This window comes from Notamacropus eugenii, chromosome 2, assembly GCF_028372415.1.
Source record: "Notamacropus eugenii isolate mMacEug1 chromosome 2, mMacEug1.pri_v2, whole genome shotgun sequence".
Lineage (NCBI taxonomy): Eukaryota > Metazoa > Chordata > Mammalia > Diprotodontia > Macropodidae > Notamacropus > Notamacropus eugenii.
The window spans coordinates 373,021,483-373,049,190 of record NC_092873.1 but is presented as its reverse complement, the minus strand read 5'-3'; the positions used below and the strand labels follow the sequence as shown (position 1 = coordinate 373,049,190).

The window sequence follows — 27,708 nt, the reverse complement described above, 5'->3', positions numbered from 1 at the left end:
TCTTTTTAAATAATTCTTTGTTATAAGGGTCAGCCCTCCCTAATATATGAATTCTCCTGCTGGGAAGGTGTGGAAGGTAGGGTAGAATACGTTAGAAAATGGAGTTGATGTCAAATACGTGTGTCACAATTATAATTAAAATTAACTTGACTTTAAAATTTGAGGATTTCAAGACACTCTTGAGATAAGTGGTTGTTCCTATGAAATTAGAAATGGGAAGAAATGAGAATCTTATTCCTAGGGATTACGGTTTATCAACTACATATACCATTTAGTGATCCTAGAATTTAATGAAGGGGCTTAATCTTTCAAATTTACAAACTGCTAATTTTATCTAGAAACCAACACTGGTGCCCTAAAGAAGATAGGTAAAACAATTTTTCCATTTTGGCTAAAACTATATTAATAGAATATAAAAATACATACTCTGTAACTGATGTTACACTTTCCTGTCCAGAAGGTCCAACTGGATCATCTTTGAATTTATCATTTGGAAGCTGTGGTGGTAAAAACTCCACATCTTTTTTCTTTGGGACCTTGTAATACTTCCAGGTTCTATGATCTTCATCTTCTTCTAAATTTACAGCTGTACCAACATATACTGTAGGCTCCAAAACTTCTGGAAACTGTGCTGCGAAAGAATGAGACAAACCATCTATCCTATCTTCCAATGGTTTAGTAGGTACCAAGGGATCAGGTGTTGGCATTTGATAGAAATGCTGACTCTGAGGAGTTGAAGGAGTTTTAGTTACTGCTTCATCAACCACATCACATGGATGAGGACTAAGAGGTGGTGGCTGAGGGGAGTTTGCCATCTCAGTGCTGTGCATCTGAGGAGTCTTTGCCACATCATTAGTTCGGATGTTTGAGAATCTCACTTGGCTATCTGGAGCAGAGATCACCAGCCTCTGACTCGCTGTATCTGCTTCCATAGTATCATCGCTAATAGATGCACGATGGTGAAAAGGAGTCAAGGGACGTTTCTGTGGCTTTTCACTTTTCTCTTGCTTCTCATTGGCTTTGTGCTTGGGAGCTGCTTGTTGTTGCTGGCCCACAGGTGGTGCCTGCCCCTGCTGTCCAGAATTTCTTGGTTTGAAATTTTTGTGCCTAAAGGAGGAAAGTCAAAGAAAGGTTTAAAAAACTTTGGGCATTATTATTATACCCAATATTATTGTTAAAATTAAAATAATTTTCAGTAAATATCTGGTTTCTAACAGTTCCTTCCAAATTAAGAGAAGGGACCATAATGATAACTTCACTTCTAAATAGAAGGAAGATGAGGGACTTTATTCAGTTCCTTGTTTATTTAATAACTTGCAATTATAAAGAATGTTAAATGAGATGTTCATAGAAATTAATCTTTTCTTATTTAGCAGCTCTGAGAGGCAAATGTTATAGTGAAGTTTAAAATGTATCATAAGTATTCAATCAAAATCAATGATTATGAGGTACTGTTGATGACTGACCAACCCTCAAAATTCCAACTGTGGACAAACTTCAGGATCTCTGAACTTCAGCCCAGAGAGATGCTAGATTTAAATCAGATCAAACATGGACTTTAAAGTAGTGAACACTGGGATTTCTCCCAAACAATGATCCAAAACTTCCTTGGGCTAAAAATGACTAAAGGCTACAAAATATCTAATCTATTAGGTTCTAATCCTAGCTTGTATTTCATCAGCAAAATCACCAACCTCCTTTCTCCCAAACAATCTCCCTTCTCCACCCTCCAACCAAATTACTGTGCCTTGATGAGGGGGGTTCCATCGTTTGGAGAATGCTAATAACGCAAGAATAGATGTACAGGAATGGAGAAACAATAAATTTTTAGATATGTGTAACTGTGGGTTCAGAAGTAGGGAGAAGGATGAAGAAAATGAAAAGTAAAAAAGTGCCCAGGGGCGGAGCCAAGATGGCAAAGTAGAAAGACGCACATACACATAGCTCCGAACCCACAAACCACAGAACGGCAGAGGGGACTAACCCAGGGCGAATTCTGCACCCAGAGACCACGGAATATTGGAGCGAGGGAGATTTCTGTTCCGGAGAGACCTGCAAACCTCTCACGGGGGGTCCTTCGCGCTGTGGACTGGGCGCCAGGGCAGGTAGCAGAGAGCAACCATATCGCGGCAGCGACACCGTGAGAAAAAGATCCGAGAGGGCTACGGGACGGGATCGGCTACGGGACGGGATCTCCAGCGGCCACGCGGGTCCCCCCACCCACAGAGGGACCTGCAAACCTCTCGCAAAAGGTCCGTCGCGCTGCAGACACGGTGCCCAGCCTGGACCTGCGGCGACGGCAGCTCCAAGAGACACAGTTCTGAGAGGGCTCCAGAGGCGGGATCTTCAGCAGCTGCACGGGCCCCCCACCAACAGGTGACTGACGGGGGTAGGTGAGAGAGTCTCTTTGGCGGGTTGAGAGGGGAGTGAGGTGCCCCCATGGCTCGGGCCCCCCCAGGAGATAGAAGCTGAGAGGCGGCTGCAGACAGGGGCTCCCCAAATGGGCGGGAGCCTGGATCCATTGTGGAAGGTCTGTGCATAAACCCCCTGAGGGAACTGAGCCTGAGAGGCGGCCCTGCCCCTGACCTCAGCACCTGAACTTAATTCTCACACTGAATAGCAGCCCTGCCCCCGCCAAAAATCCTAAGGCGGGAAGCAGCATTTGAATCTCAGTCCCCAAAGGCTGGCTGGGAGGACCAGGAGGCGAGGTGGGTGTGAGGAGAACATTCAGAGGTCAGGCCACTAGGTGGAGAAAATGCCAAGAAAAGGGAAAAGAAATACAACTATTGAAGGGTACTTTATCGGAGAAAAGACACTTCCTCCCTTCCTTTCTGATGGGGAGGAACAATGCTTGCCATCAGGCAAAGACACAGAAATCGAGGATTCTGTGTCCCAGCCCACCCAAATGGCTCAGGCCATGGAAGAGCTCAAGAGGAATTTTGAAAATCAAGTTAGAGAGGTGGAGGAAAGACTGGGAAGGGAAATGAGATGAAAGAAAAGCATGAAAAGCAGATCAGCTCCCTGCTAAAGGAGAACCAAAAAAATCTTGAAGAAATTGGCACCTTGAGAACTAGCCTAACTCAGCTGGCAAGGGAGGTGCAAGGGGCCAATGAGGAGAAGAATGCTTTCAAAAGCAGAATTAACCAAATGGAAAAGGAGATTCAAAAGCTTACTGAAGAAAATAGATCTCTCAAATCTGGAATGGTACAGATGGACGCTTTGGACTTTTCGAGAAAGACAGATATCTCAGAACATACCGCGCAGATTCGAAAAATGGAAGATAATGTGAAATATCTTATTGGAAAAACAACTGACCTGGAAAATAGAATCAGGAGAGACAATGTAAAAATTCTGGGACTACCTGAAAACCATGATCAAAAGAAGAGCCTAGACATCATCCTCCACGAAATTATCAAGGAAAACTGCCCTGAGATTCTAGAACCAGAAGGCAAAATAAATATTCAAGGAATCCGCAGAACACCGCCTGAAAGAGATCCAAAAAGAGAAACTCCTAGGAGCATTGTGGCCAAATTCCAGAATTCCCAGGTGAAAGAGAAAATATTGCAAGCAGCTAGAAAGAAACAATTCAAGTATTGTGGAAATACAATCAGGATAGCACAAGATCTGGCACCTTCTACATTGAGGGATAGAAGGGAATGGAATAGGATATTCCAGAAGTCAAAGGAACTGGGACTGAAGCCAAGAATCACCTACCCAGCAAAACTGAGTATAATACTTCAGGAGAAAAAATGGTCTTTCAATGAAATAGAAGACTTTCAAATTTTCCTGATGAAAAGACCAGAGCTGGAAAGAAAATTTGACTTTCTAACACAAGAATGAAGAGAACCATGAAAAGGTGAACAGCAAAGAGAAATCATAAGGGACTTACTAAAGTTGAACTGTTTACATTCCTACATGGAAAGATAATATTTATGACTCTTGAAACATTTCAGTATCTGAGCACTGGGTGGGAGTACACACACACACACACACATGCACACACGCACACATACATAGAGACAGAGTGCACAGAGTGAATTGAAGAGGATGGGATCATATACTAAAAAAAAAAAAAAATGAAATCAAGCAGTGAGAGAGAAATATTGGGAGGAGAAAGGGAGAAGTTATATGGGGCAAATTATCTCTCATAAAAGAGGCAAGCAAAAGACTTATTAGTGGTGGGATAAAGAGGGGAGGCAAGAGAAAAACATGAGATCTACTCTCATCACATTCCACTAAAGGAAAGAATATAATGCACACTCATTCTGATAGGAAAACCTATCTCATAATACAGGAGAGTGGGGGACAGGGGCACAAGCAGGATGGGGGGGAGGATAGAGAGGAGGGCATGGGGAGAATGCAATACGAGGTCGACACTCATGGGGAGGGAAAGGATCATAAGAAAATAGAAGTAATGGGGGCCAGGACAGGATGGAGGGAAATCTAGTTAGTCCTATACAACACAACTAGTATGGAAATCATTTGCAAAACTAAACAGATATGGCCTATATTGAACTGCCTGTCTTCCAAGGGGAAGGGGTAGAGGGGGAGGGAGCTAAAGAAGTTCGAACTCAAAGTGTTAGGACCAAATGTAATGTTCTTACCACTGGGTAACAAGAAATACAGGTTAAGGGGTCAAGAAAGCTATCTGGCCCTACAGGACAAAAGAGAAGACGGAGACAAGGGCAGGGAGGGAGGATAGAGGAGAGAGCAGATAGGTCACAGGGGCAATTAGAAAGCTTGGGTTTGGGGGGGGAGGGGGAAAAAAGGGGAGAAAATTTGTAACCCAAAATTTTGTGAAAATGAATGTTAAAAGCTAAATAAATAAATTTAATTAAAAAAAAAAAAAGTGCCCAGCAGAGAGAGCTCTGGAAATCTGAGAAGCATGCTACATGTCCTAAACAAAGGAGGTTTAATTCAAAGAAATTCTGCTGGCAGGTTTCAGGACACCATCAATTCAGAGTCAATAGCTATTAGGTAAAACAATTTCAACCTAAAGCCAAAGGGATCTGCCCCTCCCCCCTTTCCAGAAACCAAAGGAGGAAGGAGAAAACTGGATGCCCACTTGGTCAAGTATATTAGATAGTTAGACAGGAGTGTATCAAAGTATAGGTTTGTAATAAGTAGTTGCTGAAGTCCCTAATCTGAAATTCTGTGATTATTTTACAGCTAGTGCCTAAAAATATAAATTTATTACATACAGCAATAAATAGTATTTTACATGTAGGTATGACTAAGTACAAATAATAAACAAGGTTATGCCACCATTCACATTATAAAACATATAAATGATTGTATGTATTCTATATATTTTCTGTTAAGTGAGTTAAAATAAGGTCCAGCTTTTTACCCTTTTATCTTGACAATACTACTTTGAATATTTTACATGTACATAGTAAAGAAGAGAAACACACCTGAAAAACTGCTTATAATATAAATGTATATAATCTTCTTTCTTATTTTTTAATTACTTAAACTTATCAACCATCTGGATTAAACTAGACTGTTTGGGAAATTACAAAGTGCTTTTGATGGTCCCAAGTTACTCGCTAAAATACAGGAAACTTTTGTATTTTATTTTTATTTTTCAAATTTTTTAACATCAACAGTTTTCTGGTGATGCTTTATGGTTAATACCACAATTTACGAAGGATTAAAGTGGAGGATTTCCCAAAGGACAATGATGAGGAACAAGATAGGTATGAGCAGACAACAATATATAAACAAAAAAAAATAGCATAGGAGGAGCACTATAAGATGAGAGAGATAACAATGAAACCTCCATTCCCCCAAAAGAGAAGGCTGCAGAGTGAAAGCACAGAAAATTCAGTGTATTGCCAATGTGATCCACTAACAGCTACATCATGTTGAACTCTAGAGGTCACTGTCAAGCTGCATGGATTTTCTGTGAAGGATTTACAAAGATGCACAAAAATTACACAGAAATAAAAAGGCATGGATAGACTTATCTGCACCACCAAGAACAGAATTTCTACAATGATAGGATCATAGATCAATTCTATCAAAGCAATAATTATCCATATAACAAACCAATTAAATTTTGCAACTAAATATTTAAGTGCCAATAAAGTATCATAACTTTTCAAACAGTCTAAGCACATATCAATATCATCTCTATTCATTTTTTTCCTGACACATGGTCACAGTTAACATTGATTTTGTTTTTCTGGTTCTGCTTTCTTCATGACATCATTTCAGAAATATCATTTGAGATCTATGTTTGTAATATGTGTCTAACTACAATTGCTAGAATTTCTAATACTATATAAAATAAAAGCAGTCTAAGTAAATATTTTTATTCTTTATTTCACACCCCTCCCCTCTTTTCCAGTGGGAACATTTTGTGTGGCCACTACAAACTGGCTCCTTACTTTTTACTGTTGATGGTTTTTATTCTGTTGAAGAAAAATTCCTGTATTCTTAAATGTTTTAAACTCATGCATAAATTTTCAATTTTTCTGCATTTATTATCAAAGTTTTTGTTTATATGTTGTAGCATTATGGATCACCATTAAAAAAACTCCAACTATTTGCAAGCCTGGTATAAATTCTAGTGATGATAAATAATTTTTAGTCTCTTATACCTAGCTAATATTTATTTAGTAATTTTCACATGCATTACAACAATTAGTCTTTGCCAGGTCTTAAAATGAATATCATCTTCCTTATGAGAGGTATTATCTAACGCCCATTTCTCAACACTATGGTTTTACTGATTCATTTTTAAATGAAAAGTATATACTCTTCTGGAAAAAGTGCTCTGAGCTAAAGGCTTAACTAATCATATTTTAAAATTCAATAAATTTTAAAAATGTATGGAGCAGGGGAGCATCTGGTAATTTTTGAGTAAATAGTACTATTCAAAATAGGATTCACTAAGAAAGCCATGACATTAAGACAGAAGTTTTAGAGTTAAATGTGACTCTGTCCCTTTCAGCTAGAAACTCTTTAAGGCCTATAATGGTTATTTTTATATTACATCAGAATCTTTAGGATATGAGAGTTGTGGCTCTTTTGGTTAGTGGTGATTACCATTGTGGCTCTATTAAAATAGCTTGGGAGCATTCCTGAGCTAGAATAATTTTTGTGGTTGCTTCTTTAAAGATTCAAAATAAAAATGACAACATGAGAAATACACAGATGTTACTCAACTAATCGATCCTCTGACAATGTTCTATACCAGGATCAGTCTCTTTAGTTATTCAAAGTTTCTTAATTTTTAAAATTAAGTCATCTGAATGGAGAAAACACACAAACAGAGGTAACTGTCTAAAGAGTTCATATACATGAGTATATGAATAAAGGAAATACATTTACTGGACCACACTGTTCATAGGATCTAAATTCTGGAAAGAAACTGAATTCAAACATTTAAATGTTTATAATACAAAAGACACTGTTCTAGGTCCTGGATATAAAAACATTAAAAGGATATAAGGTCTACCTTCAAGGAAATTACAATTCAATGGGAAAATGGAAGAGAAGGAAATTTCTACAAGTTTCAGATATGTTGATTTATACAAATAGTAAATATGAATATATTAAATTTCTGTATAGTGAGGTACACCAAGAATTGTTTCAAACATAATACAACTTGGTTCTTGACCCACAACTGTTTCCAGAGGCACTTAAGGGCACAGAATAATACAGGGGAAAGTATTTATGGAAGGAAGAAAAATTAAAGTGGAACCCTTTGAGAAAGTTTTTGCTTAGGGACTCAAACTCAATTTAAAGTACCTGATATTCACACCTCTTTACCATTTCAACTTTCACCAGACAACTCTACCAAGAAACAAAATTGGAAGCTAAGAAGAAATTCATTGTGAAAATGATATTAAATCACATTAGTACAAGAAAACGATATAATCATATTTAACATTGCTACTAATTTATAAGAGTTGATTCTAGAGTTAATTCTTACATACCACTTCCATCATACAGATATAAATTCTGCCTATGTCAGACACAAACCACCATTTTGTGATGTTATTGTTAAATCAAAAAGAGAAAATGTCCTAGATCTGAAAACTCCTAAAGTCACAACCTCTTTATTCACTTCCTTGTTCTACCCAACAACATACAAGACCACTTAGCAGCTCTGGATCTACCTTGAACAGCTGCAGCTTGTCCTCTGTGTGGCCTCCACAAAATCCCAGGATGCAACTTTGTCTGCAGTTTCTTCTTCACACATACTACTCGATGAAGCAGAATACTTCCTCCTAAGATTTGAAATTGTTTAGAAATTACATTATTTTGTACTCTCTAACTTAAGCTAAACTTAAAAATAAAGAGTTAAACAGGAAAAATAAACAATTCAAACTTTCAAGTCTTGGAAACAAAAACTTTCCAACACACCATTTCAGAACTTAATAATAATAACACATACTTGTTCTGTGCTCTGTTCATGTTGCATTCTTGCCAAACTCTATCCACCACCTGATTGGCTAGTTTTCTGGGTATTTTCCCACCATGATGGCTAGTACTATCTGAGTTGAATCCATCAGAAACAGAAGGAAATTTGACCCATTTTTGAGCAGACTGGGCATCAACTGGAGAAAAAAACAATACAGGATGGAAGGAGTAAAGTAAATGAATCTGTTTTAATAGGTTTGTCCTGTTGAGGTTTTTTAAAATCAATTGCTCTGACATGAATGATTTTAGGTATTCAATGAATCCATTCACACAGAAATAAATTTTAAAATTTCATTTTAAAATACTATTAAATACAAAAATTAGCTACAGAAAAAAAAATCTTAAAAACAGATATTCTAAAAATGAGACAGTATTCAGGACCCATTAAGAAAGAGCTATTTTCAACAACCAATTAAATATGCGTAGACACCAGTAACTAGTTATAACAAGGTAGAGGGAAAAAAAAGATGCATTTTTAAAGGTAAAAATACTGCCACTATAAGTCATATTACCTCAAATAAGATGTATACAGAAGCAATATAGATATATTCTTCATTCATGAAAGAAGACAGAGAAATAAGGCAATTTGTTTTGCAGAAATCACAGAACTTAGAAATAATCATTCTCTGTACATTTCCCATTTACTACCATTTCTCTCTAGTGAAAAGTATCTCTCAAACCAGGATACATAGTGGCAAGCACTGGTATATATTACTAATATAAAAGCTAGGTTTTCCTCATTTTTTAATAACCTCTTTATTCATCTAGTTAATACTGTATAACATAAAATACAATACCCACCTTTGTAACTGTACCCCTCAAAACAATGTGACATTGATATTTTTTAAAAAGTATGTTGGAAGAGGGAGACTGAAAATGGATAAGACCTGCCTATAAACTAAAAGAACTGAATTGCTTGTCCTAACTCCCTGAGCTTAGCGTATTTAAGAATATTACTTAACATGCTCTTAGTAGTTATCTGAGAATGGACCCACACCCAGTGGGCATAATTTTCACAAGCGCTCTAGCATATTCTAGGTCAATCCCAAAAGCACTACCAAAGTTGGTCTTAAGAGGTGCAAGGCATGATCCTAGATTGTTAATCACCTTCATTCCTAAATGCACAGGCAACCTAAGTGGAAACCTCTAGAATTAGAGAAAATGATTAAAATATATATATATATATATATATAAGCTATCTTAACGTATCTGAAACTCTCTGGGCTGATTGTTTAAAAGAGTTTTCCACTAGTCAAGTAACTCGGAGCTAGAAACAAACAAAACGAGCAAATTTTAGCCACATAGTGCTTTAAAGGGAAGTGTGAAACACTTGTACACATAAATCCTTCTAAAGAAGGATAGTAGATATAGCCTAAACCATAAAAAATGAAAGTCATTTCTACTCTTCTCTAATTTGCCTTTAAACTCATTTAATTGCTCCTCATAGCATTAGCTAGAACGCATAAACAAAAGTACACGCAATGTTCACTTTTTTTATCTCTAAACACTACAATTGAGAATATGTATACTCATTTTGCAAATTAAGAAGCTGAAGTACCAAGTAAATGTCCAAAAAAAGTTGGTGACATCTACTCCACTGTTTTTTTTTAATAACAGAATATTGTTCTTTATTTTATAATAGCTCAACCACCAAGACAAGTTTATAGTTAGCATTTTGATCTCAGTAACATAAATGTAATAAGTACTTATGTTCTTACATTTTTAAAATGGAAACTAGTAAGGCAAAAACAATTAATTTTAGACCTTAGTTTATCCCTAAGAAGAATATATATTAAGAAGTCACCAATCAAAACCCAAATCTATCAAGAGTTAGGAAATATGTTATTTACAGTACCTGTCTGGACTTCCTCAGGAGATGTAGGTGGAGTCAGAGTTACTGAAGACATGGCAGGATCTCTTGTAGAGGCAGGCACTTGGTGGACACCCAAGCAAGTAGCTGAACAATGAGAAGATCCCACGGAGCTAGGAGTAGGAATGTCTGACTGAGGAACTAACACAAAGCATGCTGGATAGATCATTCGCACACCAGCTGAAGGGGGGAAAAAAGTCAAGTATTTATCTCAATTGCTAAAGACAAGTTTTATGATTTTTGATGCAATCAAAATGTGTCTTTCTTTATGTGAAAGCATATGAAAAGAGCAGAACTAGAACAGTGAAATTCAAGTTGGTTATGACAATGAAAAATTTTACATATCCAGGTGTAAACAGACATATCTAAAGAAGACAATAGTGTTTTCTTTATATATGTGTATGTAGATATAGATATGGCAAAAAAAATCCTCAAGACCCATGTCCTCACACTGCTTTTTTCCTTCATTGTTAGCTTAAATTATAGTCAATATCCAAACAAAAATATTCAAACATGACATTATTGTAATTACCATAATATTATAGAAGAAGATAATGGAAACCATAAACTTCTGTTAGTATCGTTCAGGTGATTATTATTAACTTCAGTGTCCCTCTCAAACGTTTATGTTTATCTTGACTGTGTTACTCTTTGTTATTATTTACACAGTAGTACTCAAAATATATATTCTTCTTTTGGTTCTAATTTGTTCACCTTACATCACTTGTCTTTCCCTATTTCTTTATATTCCTCATAGAGAACGTTTCTTATAGTATAACATTCTCTTATATTCACGTCCTTATTTAACTTCTCTCCAGTCATTAGGCATACCCCACTGGTGCCAGCTATTTACAACCTTCACAAAGAGAATTTAGAAGGCACCAAGCATGGCAAACTGAATCATATCACAAAGAATGAACTTGGTTGACAATCCCTAGAATGCAGAGGACTGGTTACCAACCATCAGCCAACAATTATTTATTAAATGCCTATTATGTGCCAAGCACTGTTCTAAGTGCAATAAATTCTAAGTACAATAGGAGAATAATTTTATAATCAGTTGACTGTATGCAATCAACTAATTTACAGCAAAATGTCAAAATTGCTACCAAAAAACAAACATAAAGTTGAGAAATGATTAATTGCATATGATTAAAACAGTTCCAACCCGGCCTACTCAAAAAAAAAAAAAATACTGATACCAAAATATGAAAAATGGATACTGGAAGAGAAATTGATACGGACCACAACCAATTTCTATACTGAAAAAAAAAAGAAAAAAGCTGTCTCCATATGGAAACTCAGCATCTAGAAACAGACTCAGTCAGCAAAACTCTTAATCCCTCTGCCAAGCAGAGAGGCATGGCCAATGGCAACACCAGTTAGAATTTTTTAAAAATTCATTTACAAAATGTTACAGAGGAGGATGGTAGGATATTAAGGGCTATCTAGTCTCAAAATAATGAGGAAAAGTCTGCAAAAAAATTTGAAGAGGCAATTACAGTAGCCATTCCAAACATATTTATAATTGAAACTGGAAAGGTGTTTACAGACATACTTAGAGGGGAAAGAGATTTGCCAGTATTTCTGTAGGGATCCATTATCATCAAGAATAGTTAAACCACTGTATATGGATATCTCAGTTTTCAATGTGCTTCTAAGGACTCAGTAAGGACACTCAAGATAAATTTGGGAAGAACCAATGGAACATACAGCACACACCAAGCATGCTGGGGAGGGGTTGGGAGGGCAAGAACAATTCTAAAAACAAGGACCAATTTTTCCAAGAATTCTCAAAGAGAAGATACTAAATGCTAGGGGGCAGGGGTGGAGAGCATAGAGAAAATAATGGATGGTATTATCACCTAAAAGGCAACTGTGGCTGTAGCAGTAACACACTCACATGTCCACTTTTCTATATGTTGTAAAATCTCTGTGAATAATCTGTGCATGAATTAAAGATATCCTTAATAAAAAGGAAGAGGGGAAGAGGCAGACTTTTGCCAACAATTTTCTACAGCAGATCACATCTTCAATCACATAATTGACTGAAATATGAAGAGAATATAAGATTACATTGTTACTTTGTTGGGTTTTATTTTTTCCAAAGCATTCAACTTGGTACAACAAAAGAGCTCAAAGGTTCTTTTCTGTGCATGTAAGATTATACAATATTGCTAAATAAAACTTCATCAGAATATCACTAATCAAGTTATCTATATTAAAAGCAAGGCATGTAAAAGGGAGATCCACACTAATTAAAAGGTATTTGTACTGTCAGAAGCTGTCCAAGTGGAAAGAGAAAAGGGTGAGGTCTTCTAAAATTCTGTAGATAGCACTGAGATAACTGCATCAAGTCCCAGAATAATATCAGGTCTCCTCCATAATCATTTAAAGAATCAGATGAACAATCTACTCAGGAAAAAAAGTCAAATGACCAAATTCAGGTAATTGGATGGGTAATGTATAAATACATGTATCTTAGATGGATACTGCAAGAAGAGATATGTATGGGGCTGAGCTGCACTGGAGAAATTGCAGTGTTTTCATATTATTTCAACTTACCTCCTAACACAAAATCCAAATTAAGACCATTATTCCCCCAGTGATGCTAAACAGGGCTATGAATGCTACTATACACAAAGAATCAAAATTGCAGGTAACAATAACAATGCATGGTAGGGAAAAGCAGGTTTCAGCTTATCACTAACAATCACTTTTATCCTAAAAGTGGTGTAACAAGTTATACAAAAGAAACAGAATGAGAAAAGATGTGGGGCAGTCATGTAAGGAGAGCACAGGATAACTAATCGGCAGTTGGAATGTAGTTTAAAACAGTTAAAAAGACTTATGAACAGGTCTACAAAAAGTTGACTAAACCCTCTAGGAAGGATCCTATAAAAAACAAATACAATGATTAAAAAGATCAATATGTGAGGGTGGACTGTGATCTGTGTCAGTGGAAGAAGTACCTACCTTAAGGAAATTTTGGATATATTGCAATACTGTTACCTTAGGTGCAATTTATTATTTCTATAAATCCATTTTTGCATCCAAGTGTTACTCAATGGATCATCAGTTAAACTAAGTATACTGGTTTTATTATGAAGCATTATTTATCACAGTATTTCTGAAGACATGCTCATGTTTCTCTTATTCTTTCAATGTTATGTTATAATGAAACTTTTGGAGAAGTTTATACATTCAAAACAGTACTTCTCCATTGACTGAAAGTGTCTCATGTTCCTCTAAAAAAACCTTCTTTAGCATCTATATATAGAGAATGCATACCAACAAGAACTTCCACAGCAGCTAGAGAGTCATCTTCCCAATCCATATCTTCCTGCTTTTCTTCTGATACCTCCTTCAAGCATGATGAAATAGGATAAAATTGTTTCCATTCACCAATCAATTTCTTGGTGGATGAATCAGACATCTTGAATGCTTGTCCTGTTAGAGTGCCATTTAATCCAAATGGACTTAAGATAACTAGAAACACAAAAAGTCTCATCACTATAATAAGCATTTATTAAACATCTACTGGATGCCAACATTATACAAGAAAACAAAAAAAAATCAATCTCTACAAACTATGGAATCTGCTCTCAAAGAGATGTATTGAGAGTTCCCTGCTCTCAAGGAGAAAGGAAAGATGAATGTGGAATATAGTATATGAACATTTAAAGTCAGGTCCCTTAAGCATTTAAAAAGTGACATCATACCAGACTGTTTTGGTCAGCAGTATAGCAAATGTATCTTATTTATATTATTTTAGAAAAAGGAATCCTGTAACAACTTCAAAAATCCTATAATAGGATTCATCTTATAATAATAACTTCATACCTTACTGACATGCATTAATATGAAATCTTAATATTTATGTTCAAGGGCTTTCTGATAATACTTAGCTATGACAAGCTTTCATTCATCAGTAATAGAAGAGAATTACTGAGAGGCTCAGGAGGCCTTAGAATTCACAACTAAAAATTTCTGTTCTTAGTAAGGATATTCCTAGGGCATAACTTAACAGAAAAACAGTCCAAACAGGGAAAACAAAAATTAAGGAAACATACCTTGAAAAGGGTTATTAGATTGTTGAGCAAGGGTGATGTGCTCTTCACTAAGAAGATATACAGGCTGGTGCTGGTTAATTTCCACGCTGGTACAAACATTGCTGTCCCCGTGCAAGAAAAAAGTGAAAGAGCAGGACAAGTGTTCACTGATAAAAAACAAAACAAAACAATACAGTAAAAGTTAAGTTTTAAAGTGATGTGGCTAAAATAAAAGACTAGGATTTGCTTTCCAAAATATCTTTTGATATGACTACCAAATATTTCCTGTTTGTGTAACAGATCCATTCACTCTATTTGATGCTAGTCAAATTTGCTCCTTAACAAGAAATTAAACCATCAAATAGGACGTTTAAAAAGATTCATCTGAGTAAGCAGGTTGCAAAGAATTGTACAGTGTTCAAAGCAAAAATGCCCTAGGATGCAGATACCCCAGAATTAGTCCATACCACAGCCATATTCCTGGAATAGTCAAATCCAAGAATAAAGGGGGAAACAGTTGAAGGAAAGACGAGGTAAAAAAAAAAAAATGGAGAGGAGAAAAGTATTTTCCTTACCCACTCAGTTTTCTACCATCTTTCTTCTTCCACCTTTTCATTCACATTCTCAAAAACTATTCTTCTAAATGCAGCCTACTCACAATTTAGTCACTATATCATACACATATTAAAATAAATGAGTCTTATACATTTCCACAAGTGGTTAAAAAAGGTAGCAAAGGCTTCAAAAAGTAGCCCATTTGAACTTCATCAAAATACCTAGGAGTGGTTAACAGTGAAGTGAACAATATTTGTTTGAGTAGATGAAGGTGTAACTGACAAATAATGAAATTGATTAGTACCGAGGCTATCAATCACAAAGATCCTAAGGAATCTCCATCACCAAACAGACTTATTATTTTAACTAGTCACTTCACTTAAGCAAATGCTACATACACCTTATATAAAAGTGTGAATGCACTGGTCTTTGTTCTCTATAAATGGGATAAAAAAATTTAGGTGGTAGTAAAACTTAACTCAAAAGAAGTCAGGACAGCCCAATTATAATCCCCACCCATTAACAGTTACTGAGTTTGCCACTTTTCAGGCAGAAGTAAATATTATATTGCCCATCTTGCACAAGGATGAATTTCCTAAGGCACCAATCAGAGTATGTCATATTCCCTTTAGTCAATAACCTTCAGTGGCTCCCGACTGCCTTTAAAATCAAAAACAAAATCCTCTGGCATCTAAAGCCCTTCATAACTTTACCTCAACCTACCTTTCCAAGCTTATTACATCTCAATTCCCTTCCAGCATTCTAGTTTTCTAGATGTTATCCACATGTAACATTTCATCTACTGTCTTTACTTTTGCACACAGGCCGCTCTACCCCCAAATATGCTTGAAACAAATTTCCCTTCTCATCTCCATGACTTAAGAAATTTCCTTCTCAACTCTTATATCCTGTCTCATGAGGATTTTACTGATCCATTCAGTTGCTAGTGCCTCTCTAGCCAAATTAGTTTGTATATACTTAAACATGTAAATGTTGTCTCCCTTTAGTAGCATGGAAGCTCCTTGGAAGGGCAAGACTACTTGATTTTTCTCTTTGTATTCCCATCACCTAACATAGCTCCTGACACAGAGCTCACACTAAATAAATGCTTGTGGATGCATATTTGTCCCTTCAGTAATCTAACAGCAGATTTTAAAATATGGATTGTTTCTATGATTCAGCAAGAATGCACAGCTCCAAGCTAGGCTAAGTTCTCTATCAGTGTTTCTGTAAGCTTCACTCAGGCTTTAAACTTCTTCCCAGTAAGGGCTGGCTTGTTTTTGTCTGTCTGGCTCAGCCCCCCTCAACACTGGAATGGATCACAGTAGATACTCAATAATGCTTGTTGATTCTAAATATGTCAGATGACAAATACGGGCAGAGAACTGCTCAAATTTAAGCCTCTAAAAAAAGTCCCTATTTCAAAACAAGTCTTAATTGTCTACTCGTATACAAGTGCTAATCGTGTCCAGGCATCAATATTTAGTATAGTAGTTGCCTTTAAATTATAATGGCTTAATAAACCTCCCCCCAAAACACTATGGCCCTGGATAGTTAGTTAACCTTAACCTAGTGTCTATTTACATAAAAAAGGACAAAATTTCCAATATTTTCTTTTCCCTTGAGAGGTAAACATATTTCAGAACTTGTGTTAAGTTTCTCCTCTCATTATTTCACTGGCAGTAAACAAATTCTGACATCTCTATTCACTTCACTAATAGGAAGAAAATTAAATTTCCCTCTAAGTTTTTGTACCCAAAAGTCAAGCAGTGTTCTTGTGAGTCAACTCCCAGAAATTAAGGCTGGTGTAATGTACAGAATTAAGTAAAATTACAAAATTTTTACCTTAATCAACTTATGAAACATCTCTATGTCATTAGAATTCTTTAAATACAATTATGCAATTCTTAGAATTAAAAAAAAATCTTACAATTGTCATCATTTGAATGTAGGGATTTTTTTTACTTTAATTTTTTTAACACAATAATATGCATTTCCCCCACAAACACCTGAAAGAGAAAAAATAGCATAAAAGACCATCCAGAATACCTGACAACTAGCTATGCTATTTACTATAAAACCTGATATTTATCAAACCTTATTTTTATTTTTTCTATACCTTTGGATTAACTATCAATATACCTAGCCTTCATGTCTTTTTTTCAATCACCAGTTCTGTTTTCTCAGTAGGGCAGGGAAACAGTAATATGTGTTACATTTCGTTTCCTAAAATGATTAGTTGAATGGTAAAGCTGGCAAAGTCTGAATCCTGCCTCAGGCACTCATCCTGTGATCCTATACAAGTCTCTAAACCTCTCTTAGAATTAGTTTCCTCATCTGCAAAATGAGGAAAATAACAGCACCTACCTCTCCCAGGGTGTTGTAAGGATGAAGTAAGACAACACAGGCAAAGGGCTGCAACCCTTAAAGCGCTACGTAAATATCAGCGATTTATCTGTTTATTTAGCTGAGGGAAACATGGCAGTACCACTACAGCCATCAACATTTTAATACTTTAATCACTGAAGATAAATTTACAAAACAATGACAGGCTCTACAGAAGCTCACATTTGTCCCTCAAAAATACTTATGTGAAAACTAAAGGGGACACCCAGAAAACTCAAAGCAAGGTGAAATAGTAATAAACTATAACAAATGATGAACTGAACGCTAATTGGGGTGGGGGGAAGTGCTGATAACAAGATGAGGGGACTGTCTTGAATGGCTGCATTGTTTTGAAACTTTAGCCTTCTTACAAACTTATCAGAGATTTACTTTTAAATGGCATTAGTAGCTCCCTAAATTAAAAAAAAATACAATAGAGATGAGAATTGAGAGATCATTAAGTTAAAAAAAAAATCAAGAAAAAATAAAAGAGTATAAAACATAATGACCAATTTTTAAAATCATAGCTACAGGAACTGGTTATTTTTAAACATCAAAAAGTGTCTACTACAACTAAATTATTGAAAACTGTCTTTCTCTATAACAATATTTTTCAAAATCTGAATCACAAATTAGACCAAATACTTGCAAGCATAAGCAATCTAAAACAAATGCTCCAAGTTCTTATATCTTAAAAGGCAAAGGCAATAAAAGAATTTTGCTTGACTATGGACATTTGTTACAAAGGTATGGTTTTTATTTTTCTTCAGGACAGAACAGGCAGGAAGGAGAGGAAATAAACATTTATTAACTGAAAAAGAAAATTTTAAGACAAAGGCTAGGAGAACAGAATTTTACATATATTCCTCCCTTAACAATCAAGAAAATATACTTAAGCTAACATGTAAAACATGCTAATAAATTTTCCAAAAAAATAAAATCATTTAGCTCTTTTCTGACTCCAATGAAAATGCAAACAAATACCTAACGTACAAAAACGAAATTAAATGTCTTAGTTGTCTAACACTCAAGACAGATTAAGTCTTATTACTCTATGAAAAGACCATTCCCCTCCTCTGATACTCTTCTCTTCAATCTCCCAAAATGACCATCTGTATTTTTAAGGAAGAAATAAGAATACAGCTTTCTGATGTAAAGTGCTAAATTTGTCTCCTTGAAGTCTCTGTAGCAACCCAATATTCCAAAGAGACAGTCACGTGATCACTGCTCTCAGCTCCTGCTGTTTATCCTGCACTGTCCTACTTACAGCAGCTCTCAATTCCAGCTGTCTACAGTAGAAGAAAAATATCACTGGTTATGCTGTTAGCACATGTTCTTAATACAGTCTCATTAGTCCTATTAAAAAAAGTTTTAAAAAATTTTTGTGCCAAGTATGAGAACATTTTTACATGTAAAATCATTCAGAAGTTGAAGTAATTTTTCATATTAAATATTGCTGTAGCAAATTAAATGCAGTATGGTTTAAAAATTAATTATTGCCATTACCTTTAATGCTATATGGCAAAAAAAAATAAAACCAATAAATAGTGACATAAAGCACTACACCTTGAATTCAGGGCGGCTTTTATTTTGAGGTACTATTCAAGACTTCACAGCATTTTTATCTTTACAACACTTTGTTCACAAAATATTTGGGCACCTATCATATCAAGAAGGTGTGAAGTATGCCAAAAAAAAAAAAAGAAAGAAAAAAAGAAATTCCTGCTTTCTAGGAACTTAGAATTCAACGTACATATGACAAACATAGATGGGAGTAGATAGCATTTTGGAAATGAAGAAAACAGAGACCATATTTTTCCTAGTATAGAATGGAATACTCCATATTTAAGTATTAGAATTGTACAAACTAAATAGATGAAAACATGTCCACAGAATACCCAAGTCATCACACATACACACACACGCTTTCATTCTACCACAGCCGACCTGTTCTTAGCATTACTATTAGATTATCTAAGTCTTAAGGAAAGATAGCATCAAATGAGATAATATAGTGTAGTGCTTTACGAACCTCAAAATACAATATATTAGCTATTATTACTGGGAACTCAGTCAAACCTCTAGGCATTTCTGTGCTCTAAGTGGCAATTACTCTAAAGAAATGCTAAGCTACAACCTATTTTCAGGGTGGGGGTGGGGGAATGAGAAAGGAGATTTACTTCCTTAGGCCTTTACTGTAAACTTTCAAGAATAGACTGCTAATATTATTAAAGTAACAAGAACACATTTTTAGATGTAAATATTTGCAACATATTCCCAGGAAATGATAAAACCTACCTCTATCCAGATAAGACTTAACAGCTTTATTATCTGTGAACCTTTTGTGCACCTTCCAGAACCTATCATTTGAGCAATACATTAAAGAATACGTAAAAGCAACATTGTTATTCTAGCCTACAACTGAAAGCACTGGAGTTTTATTATCTCTTATCACTTGAAGGTGCATATTGAAAGTGATTTTGATAGGGTGCAATCTATTTTCAGTTTTTCATGCCCTACAGCTTTGCCTGTGGTTCTAATATCTATCTAGATGTTTTTAAAATTTCCATTATGAAGATTGTTAATTGAGCAGTCAGCTGTTTTTAAATTAATGAGCAAACTACAGTTTTTAGGGAAATTGAACACTTGTTCTCAATTCATTTATATTTACTAGGAGTGAATTTTGTTCAGTCAAAAGATAGCCAAAAACATTTTTTTCTCATCAGAAAGAGAAGAGTAATTTTTAATAATTAAGTTGTTCCAGGAAAATGCCTGGAAAGTATGAAAATATGGAATTCAAATTCCCAAGGAATTTATTAGCACTATAGACAACTAGGAATTGTATTTACATATTTTGTGTCAATATAAAGAGGATCTGTGATTCTGACACTGTTGAAACATTCTACCAATGCAGAATGCAAACCAGTTTATGATCTACTCTTTCATTCAGTGACTTAGTAATTTGCTTATGGTCAAAGTTATTAAGTGATGCAGGCTAAATAAGAAGTTATACATTCCTGACTCCACGTCCAGAATTCTAGACACTATGCACACAGTATAGTTCATCAAAAGACAATTACTGAATACAAAACAGTCTACCCTTGATAACTGGTACTAAAGGGTAGACAAGTAGTTCCAGTCTAGAACAGATAAACATGGGAAGCAAGAAGAAAGATGTGGAAACTATAAGAACTATAACCCCAACCCAGAAAGTCCACTGCTAACAAAAATGAGTTTTTCTAGGCAATCTGGGACATTGTTCTGGCCCCATCCCCCCCACAACTGCTGTCTAAAGGACACACTAACTGATTCATCTGGCTTATAAGAGAAGGGATGACAAAAGGTAGTAATTGTCATAACCCTGTACTTGTCAAAACTCAATTTTTGTGTAATAAAATTCTGTCTGCAGGCGCTGCTACCTCCAACAGATACCTATATTTAAAAGGGAAATAATTAGGACTATAGTCAAACTTTATTTCTTGAAAGTCTACCTTTTAAACTCCATGTCAGTAACTAGCTTTCAGGAGTTTTTCCTGACAATTAGTGACTTCCATACACATAAACATAATAGTTTCATTCTGTAAGGAAAAAAAATCCCATAGAGACACTCTTCCTCTTTTAAAAAAAGGGAGGGGGGGAGAGGGAAGGGGAAGTTCCCATTCTTTCTTGCCCACAACGCTGAAATATCTCATAATTCATTATAGACCTAATAGTTTGTCACCTTCTTAAAAGGCACTTAATCCCTGCGTCACTTAGAGATTTTGTTCGACTGGGTCTATGACCCAGTCATTATTATTTTACATCTGGCAGGGATTCACCTCATCTTTCATCAATCACCAATCTATAGTGCATCTTTAAGCTGAGGTCAAAGATCAACAGCTTTTTACGGCAGAGTACAAATTCCAAAAACAGATTTTTAACAACATAACATTATATTTTTATATTCATCTAATAGAAAAGTCAATTATAATTCTCCCTTTCTGGTGGAGGAAGAAGAGTAAAATGAAATAATTTCTACGAGAAGAACAGTTTTCTATACCTTTCGGGGAAATTTAAATAGCTGATGAAGATGCAAACCTCACATATAAACACATACTACTAGCCTACTAGATGGCATGCATCTAAAACTTGATTCTTAATGATCTTTTTCTACCACAAATATCTTCCTAGATGTATCAGAAATTTATGAGTATTCAAGCTTAACATGTGTAGACTCAACTATTTTTCTGCAATAAGTTCCACCATGGATATCAGTGAACTAAACAAACACTTGTAATAATTCTCTATGGAAACCATATCCAAAAAAGAACATGGGAAGTAACAAGACAGTTATTAATAAAATCGCTTAAGAATACCTCATCTACTAACGCTTCTTCCTCCTTCCCATATAAAGTCTGATAAAATACTTTTCTATGGAAAGTCCTATGTTCCTATAATTAAAATGAACAGGGTACGTATCTTTTTATTAAATCAATTCAATGGAGGGTGTCATGTGAGCAACAAGATGGTGAACTAGACACTTTCTTGAATCCCTATGACCTCTTAAACATTCCCGAAACAGAAATTATGCACCAAAGATAAAGCAACTTCAGTTATTTCCATGGCCCAGGATATCAAGAATCCAAAAAAAAGTTGGAAAAATAAAAAAAGCAAAATCCAGGAACTGATGCTCAATGACCTTGAGCTCACTCAGGACAACCCCCTTCCTGATTCCTCTCTCCTGTTCCCCATTGCTCTCTCCCTTCCCCCATCACACCTCTGCACTAGCAGCACCAAGGACAGAACACAGGCCTACATAAAACATCAAAACTCATCCCTATACCCCAGTTCCTCTCCCTCCTTCCAGTGCTGCAGAGACCTCCGACTCCAGAATATGGAAGTTTCCTTGGGCCTCAATAAGCCAGTGTGACCTAAGTCCTTCTGGAGAAAAATCTACTAGGGATTGCAACCTGGAAGCACCAAAATGGCTCCAGTGTTCTAAACTACCAGTGACAAGGGGAGCAAGCTCTGAACTGCCAGTACCTGGCACTGGCACTAAGGAAAAACAGAGAATGGGACAGATCACCAGAACAGGACACTGCGCATGTGGAAGGCTGTGCAGCACTTCATCAAGCCTGAGGGAAGAGGATAGGATCCAGCTGGGGCCAGTTCTGATCACCCTAAAGTTGGTTGGAGGAGAGGAGACCTAGGCTGGTGATCCATGAATTGCCCAGTGTGGGAAGATACTGAAATGCTTTGAGATCCAGTCCCTAAGGAAATCTTAATTAGAAGGAAGGGGGTCAGAAGTAGCAATAAGGAAAATGGTTGCAGGGAGGAGGGGACAGAGATTAAAAGTACCAAAGACTCTAGGAAAATCAATTCAATTAATATTTATTACCTACCATATGCAAGGCACTGCTCTAAGTGGATTATTAAAAAGTACCTTTATCATCTTGTTTAGTCCCCTGCTGTAAAAATGGCTAAAATAATAAATGCAATAATAACAGCTAGTATTTATATAGCGTCTTGAAGTCTGCAATGCATTTTATAAGTATCTCATTTAACCTCACAAAAACCCTTTGGAGGGGTGATATTTGTAACTACATTTTACATGAGGAAACAGAGACAAAAGGTTAAGTGATTTGCCCAAAGTCCCAAAGCTGGATGTGAATGCAGGTCTTACTGACTTCAGGTCTAGCACTTTTATCCACTATGCCACCCAACACTTTTTATTTCTAATCAACTTCTGAAGATCATTTTAGACAGCATTCTACCACCTTGTTGGATAGGCTTTTCACAAAAAGTTAAATGCCCTGAAGTTGAATTTTAAAAAAAAAAAAAAGTAAATTAAACATCTATCACAGAAACTAAAACCCATTTCCCCCTGCTCATTTCTCTGCCTACTTAGTCACATGACAGTTATTAATAGAAGATGGGGAATCCAATGTGGGCAGCTAGGTGGCCTGGTGATAGAACACTAGGTCTGAAGTCAAGAAGACCTGAGAGTTCAAATCCAGCTTCATGACACTTACTAGTTGTATGACCCTGGGCCAGTCAATTAACCTGTTTACCTTAGCTTCCTCATCTGTAAAATGAGCTGGAGAAGGAAATGGCAAATCATTCCAGCATCACTGCCAAGAAAATTCCAAATGTGGTCATGAAGAGTCAGACACAACTTAACACCATCAAGAATAAGGGGAACCCAAAGAGTGTAACATTTTTTCCTCATCTCATGATGTTCAAATCCCAATAATTTTGAGTATAACTTTTCTCTGGTCAATTATGTTTCTCACAAGTTACCTAGCCAGTTTTAATAATTAATCTTTGTCAAAATTAGAAAAGAGAGCATTACATTTGTCTCAAAATTGGCTGAATATATAATTACAGTATATGGTATAGTTGTAAACTATACTACAACAGTGAAACATATAGCATAGTTAAAATACATCAACAAGTCTTTGTGTACCCTTCCTATGCTACTCCAAAAAGATCTCTATTTTAAATTCTTCTGTACATCCATCTACATAAACTACTATACCAACTAATAATACAAAATTTAATTGTAACCTCAACTTGGCAAAAAACTGGAAATTGAGAGGATGTCCATCAATTGAGTTATGGCTGAACAAGCTGTGGTATATGAATGTAATGGTATACTCTTATTGTTCCGTAAGAAAGGATGAGCAGGTGGATTTAGACTAACATGAACTGATGGTGAGTGAAGTGAAAACTAGGAGAACATTGTACACAGTAACAGCAACATTGTATGATGATCAATTGTCACAGACTTAGCTCTTCTCAGCAATACAATGAAACAAGACAATTCCAAAAGACTCATGATAGAAAATGCTAACCACACCCAGAGAAAGAACTAATGAGTCTGAATGCAGATTGAAGCACATTATTTTCATTTTTTTTCTGGTGGCTTTTCCCTTTTGTTCTGATTCTTCTTTCACAACACGACTAATGTGGAAATATGTTTAACATGATTGTATATGTACAACTTATATCAGATTGCTTGCTGTCTTGGAGAGGGGGCAGGTAAGGGAGAAAAATGTGGAACTCAAAATCTTACAAAAATGAATATTGAAAACTATCTTTACATGTAATCAGAAAAAAATGAAATACTATTAAATATTTTTTTTAAAAATTGTAACCTCAACTAAAACTGTAAACTCCTTAAAGGTCAAAGAATTGTACAGAGTAAAAAAGCTTTTCTTTACATGAATTTGGACACACTGTTGAATAATGTCCTCCAGAATATACCATGTACAGTATGATACAAGTTAGTCTTGCTCCTATTCAAAAAGACAAAGTTCAACTGTTTTCCTTATGATGCTTGCTAAGCATATGGACATGTTCAACGAATTATCAATAAAAGTGCTCAACTATCTACACCTGCTGCCTCTACTTCACCATCCAACTCACCCACTAGTTAACTTTCAGCAATCTGGCTTCATGCCCTATCCTTTTATTTCAATTAGGCCCTGTGAGGTCTCCAATGACCACATAATTGTTGAATTCAAAGGCCTTAACGTCACATCATAAATTAGAGGAGCAGGGAATGAGATAACTTTTCCAACTATGAATGGGGAAAGATTAGACCAAAGGAAGAACAGAGAGCATCAACAGGAGATAAAACAGACAACATTGATTACATAAGACTGAAGCTTCTGCAGAGACAAAATCAATGCAGTTAAAGTTAAAAAGGAAACAGTTAACTCAGGAAGTCTTTGCAAACAAGCTACTGCGATAAAGGTTTGCTATCTAGGATATCTACGGACCAGATTCAAATATATAAAAAATAAGAGCCATTCCTGAATAAATGGTTTAGGATAAGTATAAGACTAAAAAATTATCAAAGAAAGAAATCCATATGGAACATATGGAACTGGAAACACTCATTGTGAAAGACACTCATTAACTGAGGAATGACTGAACAAATTAAGGCATATGAATATAACAGTATTATTGCACTGTAAGAAATGAGAGATTCTGAGAAACTTGGGAAGATTTGCATACTTGATTCAGAGTTAAATGAGTACTCGGAAAACAACTTTTAAACACTGACTACAATACTGTAAAGAAATCCAACTTCAGACTTATATGATCTGATACTGAGCGAAAGGAGCAGAACCAGGAGAACTTTGTGCACAGCAACAACCACAGTGTGCGAGAGTTTTTTCTGGTAGACTTGGAACTTCGTAACAACTTAAGAACTTAAAAAAAAAAATTCCCAATGATCTTCTAAGGCAAAATGCCTTCCACACTCAGAGAAAGAACTATGGAATTCATTCGCAGAATGCAGCAGATCATGTGTGCACGTGTGTGCGTGTATATTATGTTTTGATTTGTTATATGATTTCTTCCATTTACTTTAGTTCGTCTACACAGCATGACTATATTGAAAATGTATTCAACAGGAAAGTATGTGTAGATCCTATACAGAATTGTATGCCGTCTTGGGGAGGGAGGGGAATGGTGGGGGAGGTAGGTAGGGGGGAAAATCTAAGTTTTATGGTAGTGATTGCAGAACATTAAAAATAAAAATCAAAAAAATAAAAGAAATGAATTTCTTTTTTTTTTTTTAATTTATGGGGGTAATGCAACTTCAAAATATTTAATAACTTATTGATGCAATGTCCAACCATTACTCCAGAGGATCCATGATGAAAGAATGATACTCACTAACTTAAGATGCAAAATGAAACATACATTTTCAGACATGGGTAACATGCATTCATTTAGCTTGACTAGTTATTTGTTATACAGGAAAGTTGGTTTTTTTTTTAATTTAGAGAGAGAGACAAGTAATAGTGAAACCAAAGAAGGTGGAGAAAAGAGGGTCTTTGAAGCAATTTTTTTTAAATATGAAGAAGGGAACAGAAGTTAGAAGGAAACAGTAGGCAGGACAACTCAAACTCATCTGCTGAATTTGTTTTATAAACACACACACACATTTTAAAGCAAGCTGTATGTATTAAAATTCAGTTTCATATACATTCGACATATACAATCAGTGACCTTACTCCAGTTCTCATCTTCCTTTAACTTTTTCTAGTCCATAGCACTGATAATTCCCATATTTATTTATGATTTCTCTTTCCATGACATTGTTCTTTCTCAATTCACCTATTACTTGTCTGACTTTTTTTCCCCTTTGCTTGTTCATCTGCTTCCTGTACCCTAACCACTGATGTCCTCTAAGGTACTGTAACTGTACTCAGCCTTCTTATCAATCTCTTGTGGAGATCTCACCTACTCCTACCACCTTACCTAGACAGAAGATTTAATTTATACATGCAGCCCTAATCTGTATCCTGAGTTTCTGTCTCACACATTCACAGCTATCTACTTTTATTTCCCCCATGAGTTCTACCACAACCCTAAACCTGTTTGAACAACTGAACATCTCCCTACCCCCCACCAAAAACAAAACCCCAGCCACCTCCCAAATTTGCTATTTCTCTTGGATTGGCGACTCTTTCTTCTTCACTACATACAGTCAAACGGTTGTCAAGTTTTGTTTATTTGAACCTTCTCAAATTTTTCCATCCCTTCTTCTCTACGTTCAAAACTACCAAAATGGTTCAGGCCCTTCCCATCTCTTGTCTGGACTACTGTAATGATCTAAATTGGTCTATCTTTAGTCTCTCTATTTTCTAAGATGCCTTTCACAAAGTACCACAATAATTTTTCTGACTTCACTTACACAGATACTGAATAGTTTTCTAATCCTACTGCCTTCACTACAATACAGGCCCTTCAATACACCTGCCTAGAATATTTCAATGACCTCCTAATAGGTCTTTCCTTTTCTTTTTGCCCTCCAATCTATCTTTCATTCTACTGACAGAATAATCTTCCTTAAAATCTGGCCATGCCCTTCCCCAATCAATTGTAATGGCACGCTATTGCTGGGATTTCACGTACTATATGTCTTGCCAACGAGACTGGAGCTTGAATGGCCAAGATCTAAAAAAATTCACCAATGGCTCAATGTCAGTTTGGAAGGAGGTCTCTAATCACTGCTCCAGGGGCTTTTTCTTGCTACTTTTTAAACCTTTTTTCTGATGCTTTTAAAGTATAATCTGGTGTCCTTATCAAATGTGCAGGTGATTCAGTTAGGAAGAATAGCTAACACAATGGATGAGCCTGGTAAAGAGCAACCAGAGGAAGAGAACCAGAATAGGGAAGAGACTTAAAGTCTTTGGGGCTATCATGCAGAAAGTTTAGACTTGTTCTGTTTGGGAAAACTAGAAGATCATCAAAAAGATCATCAATAAAGGCAGATTCCAGTTCAATGTAAGGAAAACCTTTCCAACAATTAAAGCTAGGGACTAGCCCTGTAAACTTCTGGGTTAAGAAAATCTTCTGCAACTACAGTTTAGCACCTTCTCTGCAAATTAAGGTTTTAGAGAGCTACCCAAAGAA

The 27,708-nt window shown here is 35.9% G+C and overlaps 1 protein-coding gene across 1 annotated transcript in view; it reads right to left on the bottom strand.

Annotated features, from left to right (window-relative positions):
• The window catches only part of MED13 (mediator complex subunit 13), a 91,867-nt gene that overhangs the window by 49,995 nt on the left and 14,164 nt on the right, over nt 1-27,708 (bottom strand). The window contains exons 4-9 of the mRNA XM_072646907.1: nt 14,377-14,522; nt 13,595-13,792; nt 10,289-10,483; nt 8,408-8,570; nt 8,130-8,240; nt 427-1,107 (exon numbers count right to left, since the gene is read on the bottom strand). Of these exons, the coding sequence (XP_072503008.1) occupies nt 427-1,107; nt 8,130-8,240; nt 8,408-8,570; nt 10,289-10,483; nt 13,595-13,792; nt 14,377-14,522 (1,494 nt within the window). The remainder of the gene's footprint in view (nt 1-426; nt 1,108-8,129; nt 8,241-8,407; nt 8,571-10,288; nt 10,484-13,594; nt 13,793-14,376; nt 14,523-27,708) is intronic.